The following is a 22,836-nucleotide window of genomic DNA, read 5'->3' as shown; positions in this document are numbered from 1 at the left end:
GGAAAGAATTGCTGCAAAGCTATCAGTGCCCACCTTGAAGGTATTTTAAATCTTCATCTACATGTGGACAATATTCCCTGAACCATATCCATTTTCGAGTCTCTTCTATGCCTATACAGTCCAGCAAGTCAAGAAGTCCATGTAGGCTTGTGTACTCAACTTGAATGTTTCTGCAGGATTCACATCTGCTAAAACCATAAGAACTGAAATACTTTAAAAACATGTATCACTATGAAATGCATGTCACAATGCAGAATGCTTCCACAGAGTATCTCTAGCTAATTAGTGTGGAAAGAAAACCAAGAGTATTTTACAACAGAATATTTTAATGAAGTTCTGGCCTTAGAGCTTTTCTCCATTTTAAACCTAAAGCACTTCTATTTTGTGGTGGCATTCTCCTGAAGTGAGTGTTGAGACCATCAGGGCAAGCACTGATAGTACTTGAAACAGTCTGAAACAGGCAAGTGGGGTAGCTTTTGTTAAACAGTCTAACAACAGTATTATGGTTGCCTTGTAAATAAAACATTTGTCAACTTTTACAAGCAATCACAGGACAGGAGCTTTAGATCTGAAAGCTTGCCAAGCTAAAAAAAAAAAAAAATCCTTGAGAATATGCTTTGTTCCATAAGGTGTTTTTCTTCCTAAATGAAACCCCAGTGTAATTTCCTGTATAATTACCCTTGATGCAATCCTGCCATTGGAGTTTCCCTCAAGTGAAAGAGCTTTGGGTAGACGAGCTTGGGGTAGACAATGGTAAACATAGGCTGGCTGCAGCGGTGGCAGTGTCCCAGGGGACAGTGCAGCAATTCCAAGAGGCTTTTGGGTAGCGAGATTGGAGTCAGAAAGTTCAAGTCTAGAGAAGAAAAGAAACAAAAAAAGCTTGTAACAAAAAAACTGCATGATGAAATCAAAGAGAAAAAGCATGATCCACGAGCAGTGCAGAAAATCAGCTGTCTCCCATTCTTAAGGCTTTGTGAAACCAACAGCAAAGTAACACATTACCCCAACGAGGGTGAAGCACGTGCTGCTCTCCATGTATAAGTTCAGAACGTTCAAGTTAACTGTGCAAGTTTACCATCTGTGGGCATAAGATTAACTGCACCCAAATTAACAAGTGGAAATCTAGCTCAACCAAATAATAAAAACTAGTAACACATCATAAAGTGGTTTTAGACACAATGATCTAGATAGGCATTTACTAACTAATAAGAACACAAAATTCTGAGCAGGACATCACTAGTATTTTACTGAAGTATTTCAGCAACCAATTCTACAGGATAGCAAAGCTCACTAAAAAGACCAAACCCCACAATTACCAAAAAAAGAGATCTGAAATATTTATAATTACTTGAAACACAGTCCATTCCAGCTTAATTTTCACAGGTCTAACCAAAGAGACCACTCTAAAAAGATCAATACATTCATAGTCTCTTTGTATGCCCCCTCAGCTTCCAAGATGCCATCATTTTCACCAAAAGGGACTCCAGGGTCATTTCACAGCAAAGAGCAATCCTTTTCTCAGGCCTGGCCCAAGCCACATAGCATTTTATGAGTTAAACCCACCATGCTAATTTCCATCTAGAAACTGAGAGACAGCTGAGAGAAGTGAATGAGTGTAGGTGCTGAGTAATGCAGACAAGATGCAGCACCTGATAAATGAGTTTTTGTGATATCACTCTAGTCTCAGCTTTCGAACACTGTGAGGTTTAACCCCATACACAGTGTACCACAACAGCCTCAACTGAGATGACAAGCAGGATGAATAGTCTATTTGTGTCAGAAAGAGAAGGTCACTTCTGCAGCCAGGCAAAGACTGAGGAGAAATAATCCAGTTGCTTCTGTCATGCTTACCTCGCAGCCACCAAGTATTTAACAGCACCCTTGAAACTGCAAATTTAGGTAGTGAAAGACTGCATCTGCTACTCCTATCACATGTGCCACCCCCTTCCCCAGCACACCATTATCTTACACCTGTGTGAACCAGGCATTACTCCTGCCTCACTGAGATGTGGCTGTCACCAGTGGTAATGCACAGTCTTTAATAAGGTCACACAGAATAAGTTGTGTGTTTAACTATATATGAAGACATAAGACTACCTAGTACAACGTGGCAAACTAGAAGTAGGCAAGATAGTTAAAAAACCATGCTTCATCTTTTTCAGGTTCTGCACCTTGGCTGCAACTAGATATAATCACCACAGCCTTGTATAAACCATCTACAAACCAATTCTTAAACAGATTTTGCAATGTTATTTTTCTATTCCCAAACCAATCTTCACCAGCATCTTCAGGAACCACATTCATGTAGTCACGATTCCAGAAATTGTTGTGCAAGTCACAACTGGGTGAGAAAAGTAGTTACTAATGACTTAAAAGATCTTGTACCTGGTGTTCCCAGACTCCTTTTCAAAGACTAGAATTTTGCAAATCGAAATGAAACCGCATTCATCACTGTGTAATTTTGGTGCAGCTGATGTCCCAATATTAAACAACTAAAACTCCTCTCTCCCCACCATACAGAGAAATATAAAAAAAAACACATGACTGCAAATGGTCAATTCATGTTTTCTCTGTAGTAGATACATTCACCACAAAGCAGTGCTGTTTCCTATGAGCACAGGCTTGTAAGGTTATCTCACTCCCAACATGAAGCTTCTCCCCTACAGCAGATTTGTTACAGACATCCTTGAGTGCTTCTCCTGGCAAAGCAGTAGTTCAGCAGTCCTGATTCACTCTAGTGGCCATGGTACAAGTGACCTCCTACCAGAAACCCTCTCATCTTTCCATCGTAACTCTCCACATCTCTGCTTTCCACTTTCACCTCTAAATCTGACAAACTCCCACGATACCCTGAATAGGGGGAGTCACAAAACATCTCAATCTGACAAAATCTGAATCTGCAGGTTACCATCAGATCTTGCTAACTCATGTGACTGCATAAGGCATAACCAGATGAGCCAAGGGCCACTTCAGAGCAAAGAGTCTGAATTGGGGCAGAACTAAAACAGCTCAGCTGTCACGCTGTACTGACATGGCCAAGGGCTGCTAGCATTTCTTTGGCCTTATGTATAACAAGTCTGCCAGTTTAGGAGTGTGCTGCCTGGCAAGAAGTTGCATTGTTGGCTGATGCATCTAATCTTGCCTCAGGAATTCTATTTCTCATCTCCTATTTCCATTAAAGAGCTTTTCCTGCAAAAAGCGTCCTTCTTTATACATTCCTCAGGAGAGGAACCATTTTTAAGCACCACTCAACCTCAGAAGTAGTCTTTGTACATCTGGTTTTTGATATTGGACATTTTTGTTCTAATATAGCATTTCAAACATCATTTCATTAAATAAATCTTTTAAAATATTAGTCTTTGCCCAGCTCTTTGAAGAGCTATTTGAAATGTTCCTGTCACTGCCAGAGAAGCACATTCACCCCTTCTGTAATATGAAGAATGCAGAAATTTCCTACCTTTCATAAACCTGTAATAGGTGTTATAGAGGGTCCTCATGGCCAGCTCTTGCAAAGGCAGCACATGATCTGTTTCTGTTCCTATAGATTTCACCTCTGCTGGCAGGAACACAGTTAACTGGCCCGATGAAAAAGAGAGCAGTTTCACCTCTGAAACTTGAATTGGAGAACCACAGCTAGAAGGACAAGACATTTAGAAAGTGGTTAAAGGGGGGAAGAAAAAAAAAAAGTTAACTTTATGGGGAAACCCAGATGATCAACCCAAAGAACGCCCGAGACTGTTCAGTGCAGCACCCTTCAAGGATTCCTTGTAGAGTGCAATACGTGTTGGAGTTGGACTAGATCATCTTCAAAGGTCCCTTCCAACCCAAACTATTCTGTGATTCCATGTTGAGACATTTTCTATAGATTCCCACCTTCTGTGACATGCTAGTCAGGGGACATCTGGAGGCTTTTAGTTAACAAATAACATTGAAAAGCTGGAGAAATAAGAACCCACTACCAAGAGGTAGAACCAAGTGCACTATGTGTCCTTTACTTTGTCAACAAACTAATCTCTTTTAGCCTCTAAATATCATTATTACTAAACATTTTACACAGAGGGGCAGTTTCATACCTAACAGTTGGCTTCCTGTGCCTTGGATCAACCATTTGAGAAGCGTAATAGATTTCTCAACTATAATATGAGAAGCAAGATACAACCACCAAAAAAAATATCATTTCAGTGCCACTGGGTGATTGTGTACTATACCTTACCCAATCAACAGAGTTCCATGGAGGGTGTGGTGAGGCAAGTGAAGGAAAAATAACAAGAACAGCCTAAGCTGTAGTAGGAAGATACCCTACCAAGCCTCCTAGCCTTGTCCTTTCCCAATCATCTAATGAAGAGGAAGGTTATTTGGATCCAAGGAGAGAAACCTTGCTTGTAGTAAAAATAAGAACTCTTTACATGATCCCTGTTGCAAGCTATCATACCAAAGAGACACGCATAGGAAAATTCTACTAAGAGGTTGGGGAAGTCAACAGGGGAATCAGAATTGTTCATGACAACTTAAATTTGAAGCCAAGAGCAACTTGTTAGGGCCAGTCCTAACAAACTGAATAGAAACACAAATTTGTCAGCCTTCCCAGATACTGGACCTAGAAGTGAGGTAACTACACTCGACTTTATCAGATGTGAAAGAAGTCTCATAGTACTTCTCTCGACAACAGTCTCATCTCTTCTGGTTAAAGGAACAACAGCCCAGAGAAACAAGCAAAAAAGAGCAGCACCAAACAACAAGTCAATAAACCTCTCTATTAAATATTTAATACTTTCCCACAAAACTTTCATTGAGTTAAAATATTATTAGGAATTCAGAGGTCAAATATTCAAACAATCCACACCCAATGAAGTAGTTATCACACCAAAAATCTATAATGTTGTATTTTCAAGTTGATTAACCCCTTACCAGCCTAGCTAGAAGACACACCCATGAACTAATTACAGTCTCTGTAGGTCAGAGTTAGACCATTTTGTCTATTTTATGTAAAGGGTGAGGCTACTAATGCCAGACTACAACACTGAAAAACAAAGTAAACAAGCAAAACAGACCATCAAGAGGAATAATCCAAGAGATATACCCTTAAATCAGAATAGATATGGGAATCGAATCTCAACTACAGGTAATACTGGGTGGTTAAAAAGTGGAATAGAGGATGGTCTAACTAGCAGGGAAAAAATGGAGCTGTGGAAGAACCCAGGTAAATAAAAAACTGGGGGGTGGGGTAGCCACACAAAACCCTGTGACCACCTACTGGCTGCCTTCAATAAGACTGACAGATACCTAGCTGGAGATATGAAATCCAATCTGCAAAAAATAAGATCAAAATTTATTTTGAGTGCTAAGATCATCACCTCTTATATAGAAGCCTTTTACAGTCAGTCTGACTACAGGGTTCCCAGACAGAGATTCATTCCTTACACAATGCAATTTCTACTCTATTTTCAGAAATCTAGTTTTATGTTAGCAACAGCAGCGTGTCAGATTTTATTCTCCAGTGGATGACAAGATTGAGCACTAAAGCCTGGATCTTCAACTTTGTCTGACCCATTAAAACCTTGCATTGGTTACTACTGCTTTCTTGGAAAGAACACAGAAGTTCTTCACATGATGATTACTGCACAATTTTAACATCACTCAGCATATTATCAAATAAAACCACTGGTTTCTTAATAATATGCAAGTGCTCTTTTCATGGTGAAAATGTTCCTTAAAAATATTAAAGACATATCTGTTTGGTACACAAATACAAATATTATTTTGCTTACTAAGAATTATTTTTTTAATTCTTTATTATTAAGGAAAAAATTATCATTTTTTTATTCCACAGAATTGTTATAAGAACTAATTTCACTGCAACTTTTTTTGTCTCTTCTATACTGGATTTATAATCCTCTGCCAGAAATACCAGCAGCTAGCCCACCAGCAATGTACATATAATGACAGTGAAAAGAACTGGTAGTACATTCACAAAAGGTCAGTGCAAATACAAAGTTATTCTGAGTATAAAATAAGGAATTAAAACATTAAAAAAAAAATGACATGGCTGTTTAAAATCACCTGAAATAGGTTGGACCAAACGTGTTGGAACATTTCCTGCATTGTAGTTTTGGTCACAATCAATACGGTTCTATTACCTTTAGTCTCAATTTTATTTCTGTCTTATAATTTACAATCAGTTGTGAAAGAACTAAGGCTAAGAATTATTTTTCCTGAAAAACAAAATTAGTAGACATATGAGACTGCACACAGTTCAGCAGAATTATAATCCAACTGCAAGTATTTAAATATCACGCAACCAGCTGACACAGGAATATTAGAAAACCCTTAAAATGCCAAGACTCAGCATCTCACATATTGCAGCAGAGTGCAAGCTGGAGAGAAGGAGTTTATATTTAATGCAAGATTTGCCAAGAGCGAGCATACCAGGAATTTATAATTAGATGGTAATGGGGACAATCCTCTTCTGATCAGTTTTACACCAGTAAGGCTCCATTCATCAGTGGTGCTGATCCTAATTTATGTCAGTGTCAGTGTAGAAAGAATTAAGCTTGTGTCCTAGACAGACCACTTCTTTTCCCCTCACATCCTAACCACAGACATGAGACAGCCTAAGATATTTTTAAAAATCCGCATGTAAAAATAAACCTGTCAATCTGTAATTCCTAAAAACGTTACTTATTTTAGTTAGTAGGTACCAAGACCTAAAAGAAGCTGATACTGGGATGTAAAATGAGTGGAGGAGCTGTATCTGGCATCCCAAGGCATGGTCCATAACTTACAGAGATGTGAGAACTTATCAATTAGATAGATGCTGCAGCACATAAAAATAAAAATTGTTCAATCTTTGGTTCTGGGGATTCTATGAAAAATTCTACATTTTTGGCCAACCTTTAAATGCAGCTAGGATTCAGCATTAGACCTTACATTATCATTAGGAATTCCTTCAGAATAACTGCACCGTCTGTTATGGCTTAATATTAGACTATTGAAAGTCAGCAATTAACACAGAAGATTTACTACAAAAATAAAAAACCTGGGAGCTGTAGTAATCCCCTCAAAGTAACATCAGTTCCAAATCAATCACAAATGCATACAAAAATAATCATTTGTATAATTAAGATATTTATGAGAAATTTTACAAGGAAGAGGTATGCAAGACATCTGAATTAATTCATACCTACCCACTGCAACCAATGACTTTATTATACAGGTAAGATGGGAGGCCTTTCAGGTGAATATTGTTATCCACATAAACATATTGTAGCTCCCGAGAACGACCTAAATCTGGGGTTAGAAAAGAAGAGAAGTCAGGGGGAGAAGGGATGACAGTGACCATTATAAACAAAGTAATTATCTTTAATTATGAATAAGGTAATCAGACTACATGTAAGCAAGCAAAAATTTGTACTTCGTTGTAAAACTTAAGCCAGTGGAGGCTTTATTGTGGAGGAGCTGAAAAGCTGTTTAGAAAATGCCACCTAAAATTCCTAAAACAAACCAAAACACCTTTGCGGTAGCCCTGAAAATCCAATTATAAATAATTTTAACACCAACAAACTCCAAAGTCAGTTGGAAGCAGCAAAGGGACAATTGATTTCAGATCTACAGTGCATACTTCAAGTTCATAAGGTCAAACCTGCTTTCATTAACTGACTTCATGTCACTGAAATCACAGCTGCACTATCTTTGGTAAAGTGGTGAAAGCATAAAAACCAATGTGGTCTGTCCCACTCCTCCTTTTCTCCAAGAAGATAATTGTTTGATTACATTAGGCATAACCAAATGAAACCAGTAACCACTTAGAAACAAGCCTGTGTGATGCAGTCAGTTACAGAAGACAAGAAAATGAACAAGGGTAAAACTGTAGATTGTTATACAAAAAGCTGTGGCTGTAAGGAAATGATCAATACATTTTAAGGCGTGCTGCTTACATTATTTCTGTTTAAATATTCATGGCTGGCAGGCAGGTAGAGCATGTTTAAGCAATACTTTAATGAACAAGAAATAACATACTTCCAGACAGGAGTATATAGGTATGAAATAATCTCATTTTGTCTAGAAAATTAAAGTGGGAAAATGGAGCAAAATAGAAAGGAAAAATTTAGGCTTCTAGGAATAATTCTGGAAACAATACTTTTGCTTCTCAGCAAGATCTAGTCAGTGGTAAAACAGTCTGAAATCAAAAGAAGTGAAAAGGATGCTCACCTGAAACATTTAAAAAGACAAACCAAACAGTGAACTAAAAAGAACAACCTAAAAAGTGTTTTGAACTGCCAAGAAAACTGCCATATAGGATCATCTGGGCAGCCCATTTCATCTGGAGCTCCTCTGCTGTTTGATATACTAGATTAGGAAGAGACAAGCGTGCTCAATACAGAGCACGTACCAAGCCAGCAATGTTTGAAAGCCCCTCTGCCTGGGAGGGGACGGCTGCAGCCTAGACAAACTGTGTTATGGAAAAATAAGTCATCTGTATGCCTCAGTTTTAAACTTTTATGAGCATTTTATAGAAATTAAGCAAGATAAACAAGCACTTGGCTGAATCAGCCACATTGCAAGACAATACTAATATTGACTAATTCTCATTTCCCATCTTTACAGCTGTCAACTACCTCGCATAAAGATTAGGACAACCAGGGAAATCAGCTTCTGTCCCTTTCATAATCACAGGCAAGAACAGAATAAGAATTAAAAATATTTCCATGATATTTCTATTGAGAAATTTTATTTGAAATAATTTTCTCATCCCCTACTGTGACAATAGGTAATACAATCCCTTTTCTTACTGAATAATTTCATAGTACACAAGAGCTCTGGACACCACTTAGTGCAACTAGAGCAAATGATATTTTGAGCATTCCTCCCCAAACATTTGGCCATCTTAAAATATACTGAATGTCTTCAGCTGTCACTCACTTGAATGCAGCTGTAAGCACCAGAAACCTTAAAAGCTCACACTGAGGAGGAGCTTTAGAGGGTGTCACATCGTCAAATCTTTGACTTAAATAACTGATGATAGCAACAGAAAATGAGTAGATTCCTTTTACAAAAATGTTAACATAGAAAAATGAAAAACTGAGTTGTGATTTCTCCACCCCCCCCATTAGTTTGTTTTTCCCCCCCCCCCCCCGTTTTAATACAGGCCCTTGCCCTGCAACAGTTTGCTGAGGTTTCAGGTACCATTATCTAGGCTTTGTTCAAAACAGTCACTGGACATCAGGGAACACGTTCAACCACCAGATGCTTCTTTGCCCCTGTCCCAAAGACATTCTAGTTTGCAGAGCTATCTGCTGTATCCTCAACTCTTTTGCCCAAAGAAGCAAGAACATAAGAACATATCTCTCTTCTGACTGATGAGCAGTGCTGGGAGATGCTGCTGTGCATCGTTTTGAGCTAACACCTCAAAAAGATTATTTACTTTGGCTCTGTATTGCAGGGTTGAAAATCTTAGTAAAGTTCTGGGATATTTTTAGATGAAACAAAAACACTGTTATCCTACAATGAATAAAATATATTGTGATACTGAGGCACTGTACCACCATAAAATATCCTAAGGCTGGAAAAGATTCAGCCAATAAAGTTTAAGCAGAGTGTGTGCATGGCTCACCTAACGCTCTTATACTAAGAGCAAAAAACTATGGCTTGCTGGGGCAGCTTCAACATATTACTGTAACTTATTAATTTTGAGAAAGGAAGAAGATTTTTAAAAGAAGCTCATCTTGCTCATTTCTACGCAGATGTATGCAAATGGGCTGAAAATCAGGCAAGTCAAAAAAAGCCCTAAAGCTGTTCTTTTCATATGCATTGAGGGGGGAGTTAGGCTGCAGCTCATCTCCTCCCTCTGTCTTTATCTTATGCTATGTTTAGATTCTAAGTTGTGAGTTGACTGCATTTCCTAGGTAATTAAAGCAAATTTTTGGATGTTAGACAAAATATCTCAGTAGGAAAAATTCAATTCCCAACGCCAAATAGCCTGTAACTATAAATGTTCCTTTGATACGTTTTTTTTGCATTAAATAACCAAGCATCTTCCACTGTCCAAAAGATTTTTTTTCCTGTTTCAAACATTATCTGTAAAGTTTAAATTTAAATATATCATCACTTTAAAAAGCTCTTTGTATCCTATCCACATTAATTTTTATGTCTTATATCAGTCAACAAATATTGTCAAAAGTTCTCTAAAAACCACGCTTCTGAAGAACTTGGTAAAATAAGGAAGCTGTCCATCTATGAAAAGGCTAAAGCTACAAAGAAGGTTTTCATGTGGCTTTTGCAAGCACTGTACTGTGTCTAAAACATTTCCACTTTCCTCCTTCCAGGCTCCCAGATCAAAGATCTTTCTCCCAGAAATGACCAAATGCCATGAGTCCTGAACAAACCCCAATTCTATTTTTTTTTTCTTTTTTTTTTTTTTTTTTTTTTTTTTTTTTTAACCTCAGGGCCTGGCATATGCATTCCACATGGCTGAAGATGGAACAAAAGCTCTTGTGTGTCTGCACTGATGCTCTTTTAACCATACTGTGAGGGCAAGGACACAAAAGCAGCATATACTGAGGTAGAATGAGACCTTTGTTTACTGCGCCTTGATAATTACTAGACCCATTTTCTAAACAAAAAGTGCACATAAGCCCTCAATAAAGTGATATAACACTGATTACTTGCTGTCATAACATCCACTGTACTGCCAGTTCACTTGAGAATTTATGGCCTATTTTAATTATATTTGTACTTTATTACATAAATCGTTTTTATTTTTGCAATGTCATCAGATTCAAATTTCTGCTAACGACAGTATTTGTTTTCAGGCACTGGGGTATTTGCTCATCATAAAATTTTACAGTTAAAATGCTACCAAAGGATCATTTATATTCTAAGTAGATTGATACAAAATTATGAGTAGTTTGATATGCCATTCAAGAACACAATTCCAAAGACTATTTATCTGGGCAGTATGAAAGCTACCCTGACAATAAGAGGGGTGTCCAGGATGCAGTTTTCCATTCAACTTACACACACAATTTGTTTTAAATTTATTAGGAAAGCCCAAAGGCTCAGATCCACACAGACTTGTTTCTTTGAATATAAACTGGAGTGTCCATCAGCTGAGAAACAATAATTTAAAAAATGCTGACATATCCAAGAATTGTGTTCTGCAGAACAAATTACTAATTCATTATTATTTACCCATCTGCTTTGTTTGTGTACTAGTTCTGAAAGTCAGCAAGTGGCATCAGGTATTTTAATTGCGTTTTGTAAAATTGATTAATAAAATTATCATTTTTTTTTCTTAAGACGTGCATGTAAACTTAAAAGAATGTATAAGACAAAAACCCCTACATAGTACCTCTTGAGCAGTGCTGAGAAAGTACAGATGGAATAAGCCTTACACTTATCAATCCAGGAACAGGAAAAGGCACATTTCCACTACGCTTAACAAGAGGCTCTATGGGCAGCTACAGGGGACGTGCTTAGATGAGGAAAAAGGGATTCCTTAGCATACTAGATGTCAACCATCATATAAAATACATGAAGTAAATCACACTTGAAAAATCATTAAGCAATATGTTGCAAACATGTTTCTTCTAACAGAGACACGTCTAATGGAAAAATAAAAAACATTCTGTCAGGAGAAAAATCAAATGTCTACTTTTCAACTCAACTCCCTAATAGAAAAAAAAAAAAAAGACAATTCTTGCTTGAATATCACTTGCAGATATTTCTACAGTACCTCCCACTGTTATTTAACATCCTTGCTCAGTCATTAACCAGTAAAGTGAAGGGGGATGTAAGAATACACGCAAAAAGCCCGTTAGTCAACACGTGCAGCTAGCAGAAACAGTACTACAGCTATGCCTCAACTTCAGTAATGCTCCAAGAAAAATATTTTCCCACACAACATAAGATAGATTTAATCTTTTGCTTTTCAATGCACTAATTCTCTCTTCTGCTTTATTTCATCACATCTTGACCACTCTGAAGCCTTCCGATTCTTCAGAGGAAGGATTAAACATTTACATTTATACTGTGCTGCTTTTCCTCTGAACTCTAGGATTTATGATTCAGTTTCATATCCACAGATAGCAAATTATCTCCAAATGTTCACCAGTGAGTCACTATTAAGAACTACTGAACAAGGTCAATTGACAGTCTTTGATGTTTCCTGTTATTTTAAAAGTTCCTTTTGAATGTTTTGAATTTGAGTCTAAAAATAAAGAAAAAAAGAAGGTGTGTCATTATATTAGAGATTTATTTCCTCCTTTTGAACTTAAAACACTCCAGCATATCTATGGCTCATCCAGGTCATAGCTCCCTCACAGATAAGCTACTAGCACAAGACTGGAAAAACTTTCACCTTTTAATATTTTACATCTCATCTTACTGAACAGCATCTTATCTTTTCAAAATTAAAAAGATTCAACTACCTCTCTCATGAAATGGAGTTCAAAATATTTGCCAAAATAGGGAAAGTTACTTTGCCTGTTTTAATGAGTACTGTGGAATCTGGATGATGCATCCTGGAACTTGTTTTCTCATTTATATAATGAGTTATGTAGGGACATAACTAAAACACTATGTCTGGAGACGTTATTTGCGCTTTCTAGGAATATAAACTAAGATGCTAAGAAAATCAGAAAGATGATTAACTTCTTTAAAAACTAAATTCCTAGTCCTGAAAAACTTAAGTTAAACCCATACAATGTAATTAAATTTAGAAATGATCTCATTTTTAGCCACCTCTATTTTCAGCTTCTTTTCAAGATGGTTATCGTAAGTTCATCTGTGCCTAATTGACACCAAACTTTGACTGTATTCTAGAAAAACTATAAATGGCTCTTCAAATGACAGGATAGATCTGCACGTGTGCCTGTACTTCAGCAGAGGTTAGCCCGTGGCAGGGCTAAAAAGTAACAAACAGGGCAGAGGACTTGCTTCTCACCAACAGAATATACAGCTTACTGACAACACACCCACCTCCCACAAGAAACCACCACACACTGACTGCACCTCCTACTCTTGAGACCTGCTTCAAGACTTCCAAACTTTGAAAGGGTTCAGAGAAAGGCAGATACATTCTTTCCTTGTCTACTACCATGGCAGTTTTGATGGATGCCTATACATAACACAAACTCCATCTTTGCTTGATTAGGCAGTGCTGACATTCCTAATGATAAAAAACAATTTATGTGGAGGTACTGGGACTCCACAGCACGTTTTAAACCCTAGCTGAAGAATCTTAGTTAAATCATCTGATCCAGCGAACAGAAACAGTTATGCAGAGTGGTGGAACTCAGATTATACAGGACTATAATTAACACAACATCATTTAAACTTTTTTCTCCTCACAGTTAGCTAAAAATAAAGCCAATTTGATAGCTGACCTATTGCTTTAAGACAGACATGAAACTTTAACCTGCTGCTTGGTTGTTGTTTACTTAAACATATTTTCCAACAACGTGACCACTGTCACAACTCTATGAGCAGCATCTGTAAGGACCAAAGAAAATCATTTGTTGCCTTTTTTTTTCCCCGCTGTGGGCGGACAGCTTGTTTTCCTGTCTCCCCTCTGCCCTGAGCAGGGTGACTCACCCAGCGGCAGGAAGGCCAGGCGGTTCCCAGCCATGGAGAGCTCGTTGAGGCTGGGCAGCTGGCAGAGGTGCCGGGGCACGTGCCACAGGTGGTTGCGGTCGGCAGTCAGGTACTGCAGGGAGAGGCACATGTGCAGCCTCTCCGGCAGCGTTATCAGCCGGTTGGTGGAGATGTCCAGGGTCTGCAGCTCCCTCAGGTCTCCAACCTCTACGATCCAAGCAGAAGGCACTGAGAATTAGCAAATGTAACTATTTTCCAAAACAAGACCACCAAAAAAACCCCAACTTGCATAAATTGAAACCAAAGGTCATCGTTTAGCTCTGCTGTTTTTTTCTCTTAAGATACTGTCCAATCAGTTCAGAATTCATATTAATCATCTCCATCACCTTCATATTTCACATCTTTTTGCTGAGCAACAGTTATCAGTTAGGCAGTATGTTTAAACAGGACATCTCTCAATGTAGAGCATTTCTGAATCATGACAATTGCTACTGTCCAAAACATCAAACAGTTACCTAGTCCAAATCAGAACTAGGAAAAAAATCCTAAACAAACCCAAACCAAACCCCATTACATGACATAGTTGTTATGAACAGTGTTTTGTATGACCCCAAACTCATCTAAATTCCAATTTTTTTTCTTTTTTAAACATTTGAGGATGCAATGCTTATATCCACCTTATTTAGGATTCCCTTGCAATGAGACTTAGGAATAAAAGCACAGCATTTCTTGCTTAGCGACAGTCTTTCACCAAGCATGCTTAGAAACAATAGCTCTGTCTTTCTAATACAACTCAAAAGACCTTATTTAAACTAGAAAATAAATTTATTAATAACCTAACCTTAATAACCTTAATAAGTTATATTATGTTATACTGTAGAAAGATATTAGGGTAAGTTCTAGGCTATACTTGCAATAATTACACCTTCTAGAGATTTTATTTTTTAACACTGCAAGATTTTTTTTAAAGTACATTTTGTGTTTTGAATAGAATTGGTTTTTTTTCTAATGTAGGTAACTAAATTCTTAAAAGTCTACAAGGTGTGATCACCTAAGTAGCCTCATGTGTGCAACAGAGCAGTTTTCACTGTGCCTGGCCTGTGGGACAAGAGCGCACTTCTCTAATGACCAACTATTGCTGACCAGCTCTACAAGTTCTCTTTAGTTATTCTTTTACAGTTACCCTAAAATTTGGACAATTCTATGAATTATTTTTACCAAACATGAGGAAAGGGTAAACAGGTTTGCTTTGTTTTTAAATACCTTACAGCAGTGGAAGAACTCATGAAGTGCTTGGTGCCCCTAATTCTCACTGCAGTTCTCAGCATCTCACAGAACCAATTGTACCTTGCTCTTGGCTGAATGAAACCAGCTCTTGCATCCCATAGCTACTAAAACAAGATTCACTAGAATTTTCTACACTGCAAACATCAGACAATCTACACAATCAACAGCATGCACAATTTACAGCTCTATCACCCAGATTTTTGTAAAAAAAAAAAAAAAGTAACACTGTTTCAGTTAAAGCTAAACAGAACCTGTTGTGACCTTAAACTCCCTCTGCAGCAGGAGCTAGAAAACTCATTATTCCTCAAGCTCTGAGGTAGCACCTCATATACTACAGCAAAAGAAGAAAACAAAAAGCTATCTTAATTTCAAGCGGTCTTCTAGAAAATGGGTAAAAAACCAGCAAACCTGAATTTGACCTTGGGAAAAGCTGCTACGCATGTTAGTTTCAAGACTGAAAACATGACAATGAAGGAAAGAGAAAATGTAATTCAGTATTGGAGATTTTCACAAAAGTACCAATGAAACAAAATGTGTGTGCATGTGAAAAGATTTTCTGCCCACTACAAGCAATCCCAGCATTAATTACAATAAAGAATCAACAACATATATAAAATATTACTGATAGAAGCAGGTGCTATACACAGAGGACCACATTCTTCAAACCTCTTAGTTTTGATGTCAACAGGAATCATAAACCTTATAAAATAAAGCTGCCTTTTTTTTTTTTTTTACAATAGCAAAAAAGCAAGATAATCACTACTAAATAGCAAGAGACTACTATGCAAAAGAACTGCAGTAGAACTCATTTTGAAAGAGTTTTATATTCACAAAGCCATATGCTTGAAAACAGTGACAGGAAAAGAGCCACCTACGTTCAGCCAAACCACTGACCACATGCAGTCAATAACAGGCCTAGCTATTTTCATGCACTAACCTTTTCCTCTGCCACTAAAAACAGTTTTCTAATTCAGTTTAGGTCCAGAATCCCATAAATGTTACAGTTGGCAAAGCTGGCAGAGTTTCAAAGGCATTGCTAGAATGATATGTTTCAAATCTAAGAGGAAATAAAAGTATTCTCACTTTATCCTTCATCCAAAAAACACATACTTGCCCAAAACTTCATCCTCTCTACCTTAATCTTCCAATGCATACCAGATGTAAACATACACTTTCAACATATAGTGCCATATGTTACAGAAACACCCATCACTCCGTCACGAAGTCAAAAAGTAAACCAAACAACTTAAAGTGCCATCAGATTAAAGATACAACCCCCAGACTTCTTGTCATAGTGTTAAAAGCTCATTTTGAAGAACATGTTCAGACATTTACTAATGACACTAGATGGGTTTGAATCTCCCTAAAGCAAAGGAAAACAATAAGGAGAAATAACACAAAATATAAATAGTCCATTAATAAGCTTTCCAAGCTTTTAGTTACTAAATACTACTATCCATGCTATAAAAATCTTGCAATCTAAATATGAAATAGGCTAACACACACACACACTGAAAGCCTTAAAAAATCTCTCTTGCTATCACCTCATCAAGCACGAAGACACATAGGAGAGGTAGACTTTGGAAATTTCAGCCAGACCTAGGAAATAAAATAGATATTCACAAATAAAAACCACTGACAAAGAAGGGACTTTATTCAGAGATATCCTTGGGGATAAGGGAGGGAAAAGGAAGACGGAACTACTACATTTCACCATTAAATTATATTGAGGGGTTCCAATTACATTTAAATTCATAAATGTAATTTAAATTTTATATTAGCTCTAAGATTAACACCATCAAAATCAACATGGCAGAGAACGAAGCCCTGTCTTGGTATCCAAAGCCAGGGAACAAAAGTCCTCAGTAGCTTTGTTACAACCTCTAACTCAGAACGACCTGAGTCCAAACATGAAGTTCCTGTGTTGTTTCTTGGACCCAAGTGTCCCAATCGTGTCCATCTGCACAGACTCCTTCCTTCACATGGAGCTGGGCAATTCTGTGGCTTGGCCATATGGTTCAAATGTGTTCATGGCATAGCACGCACAAAGTGGCTGACAGGCTGTAAATCCACACGCTACCTTACCTCACAGAAACTTCAACGCAGGCTTAAACCCAGAGTCCTGCCTACAGCCTTCTGAAGGTGGTTGCAGTGACACAGACATAGACATAAATACTTCAGACTGTGTGCTCAAACTGCCAGCGCTTGAGTAATTCATTCATCTTTTTCATCCTTGGTATTACGAAGATTCAGAAGTGATTACTGTGGCTCCAAAGATCAGCCTTTGAATTCATGATAACAGCTTTCCCAATCACTTGGAGAAAGCCACACGTGAACCATCATCATATGTGTTTGGGTTTTCAAAAGAAAAACTGCCAAACAGGTCTGTCCCAACAGAAAGAGAAAAGAAACATCAGCATACTTTTTTTTAAAAGACTTTCAGGAAATTTCCAAAATTATTGGCCTTCTAGCAAAACTGACTGTATTTGTATAAACATACCTAGCATCAGGAAAAAAGAAAAAACACAATTCTGATTCAGGTGGTTTAAAATTAATTCCCATGGTTTTAAATGAAGAAAAAAACGCAAACATCTGGAAGTAAGCAGCCTATACAACATACAATAATTGCCAAACGCAATTCAAACTTCCTTAACCTTCTGGGGGTACAGGCCTCACCAGATGCACAACTCAAGAATAACTAACAGTTTTCTTTACATTTCAAGAGCAATCCCACCTTTCCCTGTTGGGCCATAAACCAAAATTTCTTCCCAAGATATATGAAACACATAGACAATTGGATTTGAGTGTATGGAAGGTACAGAATGACTTTAAATCAAATGCTATCTTGAGTCTTTCCATCCAAGTAAAAGGAAAAAAGGGCACAGGAAAGGGCTGCAGACCTGCATGAGAATGCACCTCAAAGCAGGACATTAAGAGAAAGCAGACAATCTAAGAAGGAATGGAAAAAGGATGGGGCAGCAAAGAGAGCTGGCACTTAGAGGTCAGGCCACAGAAGTCAAATTAAAATTGCCAGGGGCCCAGGAAAACGGGAACTCACAGACAAACAAAAGGTTTCTCAACAAGAAATAAAGAGCAAGAAATAAAGAACTTGTGTCAACAAGGGGTAGAAATTAGGACCAAATAATCAAATTAGCTGTTTGCATCATTTTTTCCTTTAAGAATAATGCTGTGTGTGAGGACAGAGACAGAATACCTCATGGGAATAAGGACAAAGCACTGAAAATTACCACATCCATTACTAAAATGAAATGAAGCGGCTTCCATCCCAGCATACTGTTAAAAAATGGGTTATATATCAAAATGGCAAGCTCAGACATGAGGATTCTCAATGAATAAGACATTTTCTGGGACAGCAGCCTAGGGTTGGAGAAGAAATGTAGAACCTGTGTTCAAATAAGCTCTGTTAACATGAAGTCCACGCTCTTTGGTATCTTATAACAACTGTTCTAAGGGGAAAGTGCAAACAAGAGGAACCAATGAGTGGAACGTAACTAAAAATGCAACCCAGATCTTTCCAAATGTACATCATGTTACCCTGGCTTATCTTTCTGCCATGAAATTTCTTGGTTAACGCTAACAGATGAGAATGACATCTCATAGCAAATTATTTGGATGGAGAAAATATTGCGAGTGGGGGTGTTCCTCAAGGGTCAACTTCATTTAGAATTTCTATTTTTTACCTTGGTAAAAAACCCCAAACACTAGGGTTTGATTTTCTGTCAACATAAGCATTTAAAGTACTGCTAATACGATAGAGAACCAAATTATCACAAAGGAGGAATAGCAAGAACTTTTGAGATTTGAGTGAAATGGAATGAAAAAATAAGAGCAAATAAGCATGCCAAGAAGGTGCTGCAACACAGACCTCTGCCTGAAACAGCAAAGGAAGAGCAAGACTGACAATACGAGTCCACCACCTAAGGATAACAACCCACCAGTGCAAAAAACCTAATGTAACTTGCTTTATGTAGCCAGCAATTTATTAGGAGCAAGAAAGTATGTTAATATACCTTTGTATGGTAGGCAATAAAGACCATCTTACTACTATCATTCAAACATTTACATCTACCACCCTGCTACCACAGGGTTCTAAGATGGAAGGGATTCTCTCCTGCCTGCCATCCACTCTGCAGTGCCAGCAGCACGTGCTGTTCCAAGGCAGCAGCACTCTGCCCTACAAGTCTTTGCTATATGCCAGTGTCACATTTTCCAGCTTGTGGTACCCAGAGGGAGATATTCTCACAAATCCTTACAGAATCACGTGCTGTGATTGCTGGCTGTGATAGTGAAGCACTGGACTTCATGCACCCAGTGATCCTTCTCTGTTCAGAGGACTAAAAAAAAGTTGGTTTCTTCAGAAAAAGTGCTAAAAGTGGCTACCATACTTCACCCCTGAAATCTTTTAATCCACATCATTGAACCTGAGTACAAGGAGCCTTTTTCCTTTTAGACCTGTAGAACCATGCAACAGTGAGTAGAAGGTGTTTGAAGTCTTTCATACTTACACAAAGCTTATTACCTGTCCCATTAGAAAAACCTGCAAGTCTCCACACACGCCTGTGAATTTGAATTATGATACTCTTATCAGTTTAAAACTGTAATGGGCAGGAAATGCAAGTTTAACTCACTAAGAGCTTGATGCAAAAGATCTCCTTTAGATCTGTTCTGGGATGTCTCAGGAGGACTTAAATAGATTTTAAGATGGTTAAAACAAATTAAATAGCCTATTATACATTACATTACATTTAATGTCCTACCATGCAGCTCACATTTCATAGCCTATAAAAATTAAATTTTCTAGCACAAATTGGCCCTTATGATAGACCTGTGCCATCTTCAAACAAGGAAGTTTGACCATAACTGAAAATTGGCATCATTAGATTTAAGCATGAAGAAAGGGGGAGGCAAACTGAATCACATTTACATTTTTACACTGCTGTATGCAGATCTGTTCCTGTACTGTTAGTGAGAGAGCTTGGAAAATATTCTATTTCACAAGCCTAACAGACGTGAGGATGATTCTTCCCTTGTATTTTTCCCGTGTAGGGTAATATTTGCTCAATATTTTAAGGGAAAAAAAAGAAAAGGGATTGGAAAAGACCCTGTGATACTGCAACAACTATTTTATGAACAATCTATTTTAAATAAGGTGCTAAATATGACTTCAAACCCATAAAAATTCTACCAAAAAAAAGCCTCTATCCCAGCTGATCAAACTTGAATCTATTACCTTTAACCATCCTTAGGGTTGCATTTCACACACATATCCCAACTAGAAAGAATGGGGAAAGTAATCTTCTGGGGCAGGATTGTCTTTGTGAATGAACATACTCATGTCAGGAGTACCTCAAAGATGTTCCAAATTCTCAGCTTCCTCTACCTTCAGCCATAAACTATACCGGCTATTCTCCGGAACATTTAAGAGGCAGACAAAACCCAAAACCCAAGTGAAATATGAATATATATTTTCAATGAACATACCCAAATGCAATCTTTTTTTCCTCAACCTTGCTAAATGTCACACACAAATTTAGTATCAAACCTTATTTATTTTCTACCACCATTCACAAGCAAAGGGAGAAAAGTAGCTTTCCCTAGTCCAGTCTTGCTGAACAGTAATTTTAGTTCAGCTAAAACCAGCTGAAAACAGACATCAGGCATGAGGGTCTCATTAAGTCAAACTCTTTTAAAGGTCAGTGGTTTCCCATCTTTTACCTTAATTAAGTTTAAATTAACAAAACTGGCAGACTTCTGTATTTCCTGGGTCCAGCACTCTGTGCTTTCCTCAGCACCAGCACTGAAGCAGCAGGCAGAGAGCAGAAATCCAGAGTGGTTATTTGGTTGTGCTCCCCATTTCCCCTCAGAATGGAGGTTTGGAACTATTTTCTTCCATCATCTGATGGTCTCAATGAGAACAGTTAGAACAAATCAGAAGAGGTAGGTAAAAAGGCAAGAGGGGTAGGGAAAACTTGTTTATGCACAAAGGTAACTCCAGGTCATGAAATGATCAGGTTTGCTGTTTGGTTTTGGTTTTGTCTTTTTTTTTTTTTTTTTTTTTTTAAGTAGACAACCTATCCTTTCATTTTGTTCTAGTGTACCCTGCCCAGTACTTTACTGCCCCACAGCAAGGAACTATTGCTACACAAACACGTAATAGATTTGAAATATATTAATATTAATCTAAGGTTTTATTAAATAATACCTCAAATTCTGGATAGAGGAACCAAGATAAAGTGTGAAGAGACAGGATGGTACTTTGTCAAGTATACCATGTGAAAAACTCTCCTAGCACCTTACAGGAAAGTGTCCTATTTAGTAAGTGATGTATTTTTGCTGTTGTCTTTCCTTTGAGGAGCAGCTGCTTTCCTTTTCCTCAGTGTTCCTGGGTGGCATGAACATTAAACAAATATTAATGAATAAAGCATGGGACCAGTTACATTTCTCTTGTTTTGCTTATGTCTTACCATCATGTAGAATTCACGATGCACTAACATCGCTACATGGAAAGGGAGGTTTCTTCCCAGAAAAAACTTGTGCATAAAGAGCTAATAATTTGAACTCAAGTTACCAGCAAGCTAGGGATGTCTCCTTACATACCAAGCTTTGACTAAGTACAACAAACCAATAATTGCCTAAAATTAAGGCAAACAAAATGAGCATCCTAAGGAGAGATACAGGATAGCCCAGAAAACTCCAGAAACAGGGCCAGTCCCGGCTATAATTTCTGGGACAGCTTTTTCCTTTCTTATTCTTCAAAGGAAAAATTTCAGATCCACACAACAGACTGATCTCTCTGACAAATCTGTTACTACACCAATGTCCAAATAATCCAAGCGAAGACATATCTGTTGTGACTGTTGCTATCAACTGTTTCCAACCAACTGGAAACAGACACATCTTTCTTCTTTTTCTTGAGGTTGGTGGTTTGTTTTTTTTTTTCCCCATTCTGTCCAAGACGTAACTAAATGTGTAACAAAAGCAATAGATCCAGGTTAGATTTTCATCTTTCAGTGGAAAAGTATTACACTACATCAAGCCAAGTTGCACTCACTTATCTAACTACATGGAGACACCAAAGAACTCTCTTCCCTGAAGGTAAACCGTCTCCATAATAAAACAGGCAACTACAAATTGGAGTGGAGTGAGGGAAAAGAAAAGAATCAAAGACAGATCTTTAGTTTGGAACCCCACTTGTGGCAGTGGAGTCACCATGTTTGTTTTTCAAAGGAATGCTAATGGATGGGATTGTCTTAACTCTAGTCCTATGAAAATAAGAGTTCTTCCAGGCCACTGAAAGTTACTACAAATTGCAACAGTAATTACAGGGGAGGGACTGGCTACACAGTCACAGGAAGCATGCCCACGATAATAGAGGTGCATCTTTCTCAAATGTAAACTATGGATTCAGATGCCCTTTGCTAGCAGCAGTAACTGGAGCTTCTCTTTGTCCTCCTCACTTGCCCAGCTCATTTGTGCTGATTGATCTCGTCTGCATGGCCACTCAGCAAGCTGGCTAACCCACCAGTTGAGAAGGGCAGGCATGAGCTACTATCATGATGTGGCTACTACTGAGAAGGTGCCATGGATGAACTACTGACAGTTACTAACTAAGACTATCTCTTTAAAAAGAAGACATCTGACTTAAAGCAACATTAGCAATGTCCTGTTCTTCAAAATGCTGAGAGAAACTCTAAGCCTTACCTTAATCAATGGAAGATACTTGTGTTCAGTGGTTCAAATCAGCACAAAGTAGACAAGTAAGGCTTGCAATAATACTCCAGTCCCCCCTGCTCAGTCATTTCAAATTGCATTCCCTTAGCAACACAAATAAGTAGTCTTAGTCCATAAAGCTCTCAAACATGAAACAATTACCAACTGGAGCATACTTTCAGTTGCTGGGTATCAAAGCCATCCATAAAGAATGACAATTTAATGCGG

General features: G+C 37.9%; 1 protein-coding gene across 1 annotated transcript in view; it reads right to left on the bottom strand.

Annotated features, from left to right (window-relative positions):
* The window catches only part of LRRC28 (leucine rich repeat containing 28), a gene marked incomplete at its 5' end in the record, with an annotated part of 42,340 nt that overhangs the window by 2,489 nt on the left and 17,015 nt on the right, over positions 1–22,836 (bottom strand). Inside the window, 4 exons of the mRNA XM_008943966.1 lie at positions 679–853; positions 3,458–3,633; positions 7,185–7,287; positions 13,591–13,797. Of these exons, the coding sequence (XP_008942214.1) occupies positions 679–853; positions 3,458–3,633; positions 7,185–7,287; positions 13,591–13,797 (661 nt within the window). The remainder of the gene's footprint in view (positions 1–678; positions 854–3,457; positions 3,634–7,184; positions 7,288–13,590; positions 13,798–22,836) is intronic.

The sequence above is a fragment of the Merops nubicus genome, unplaced genomic scaffold (assembly GCF_000691845.1).
Source record: "Merops nubicus isolate BGI_N331 unplaced genomic scaffold, ASM69184v1 scaffold21017, whole genome shotgun sequence".
Lineage (NCBI taxonomy): Eukaryota > Metazoa > Chordata > Aves > Coraciiformes > Meropidae > Merops > Merops nubicus.
This window is presented reverse-complemented; position numbering and strand designations above follow the sequence as displayed.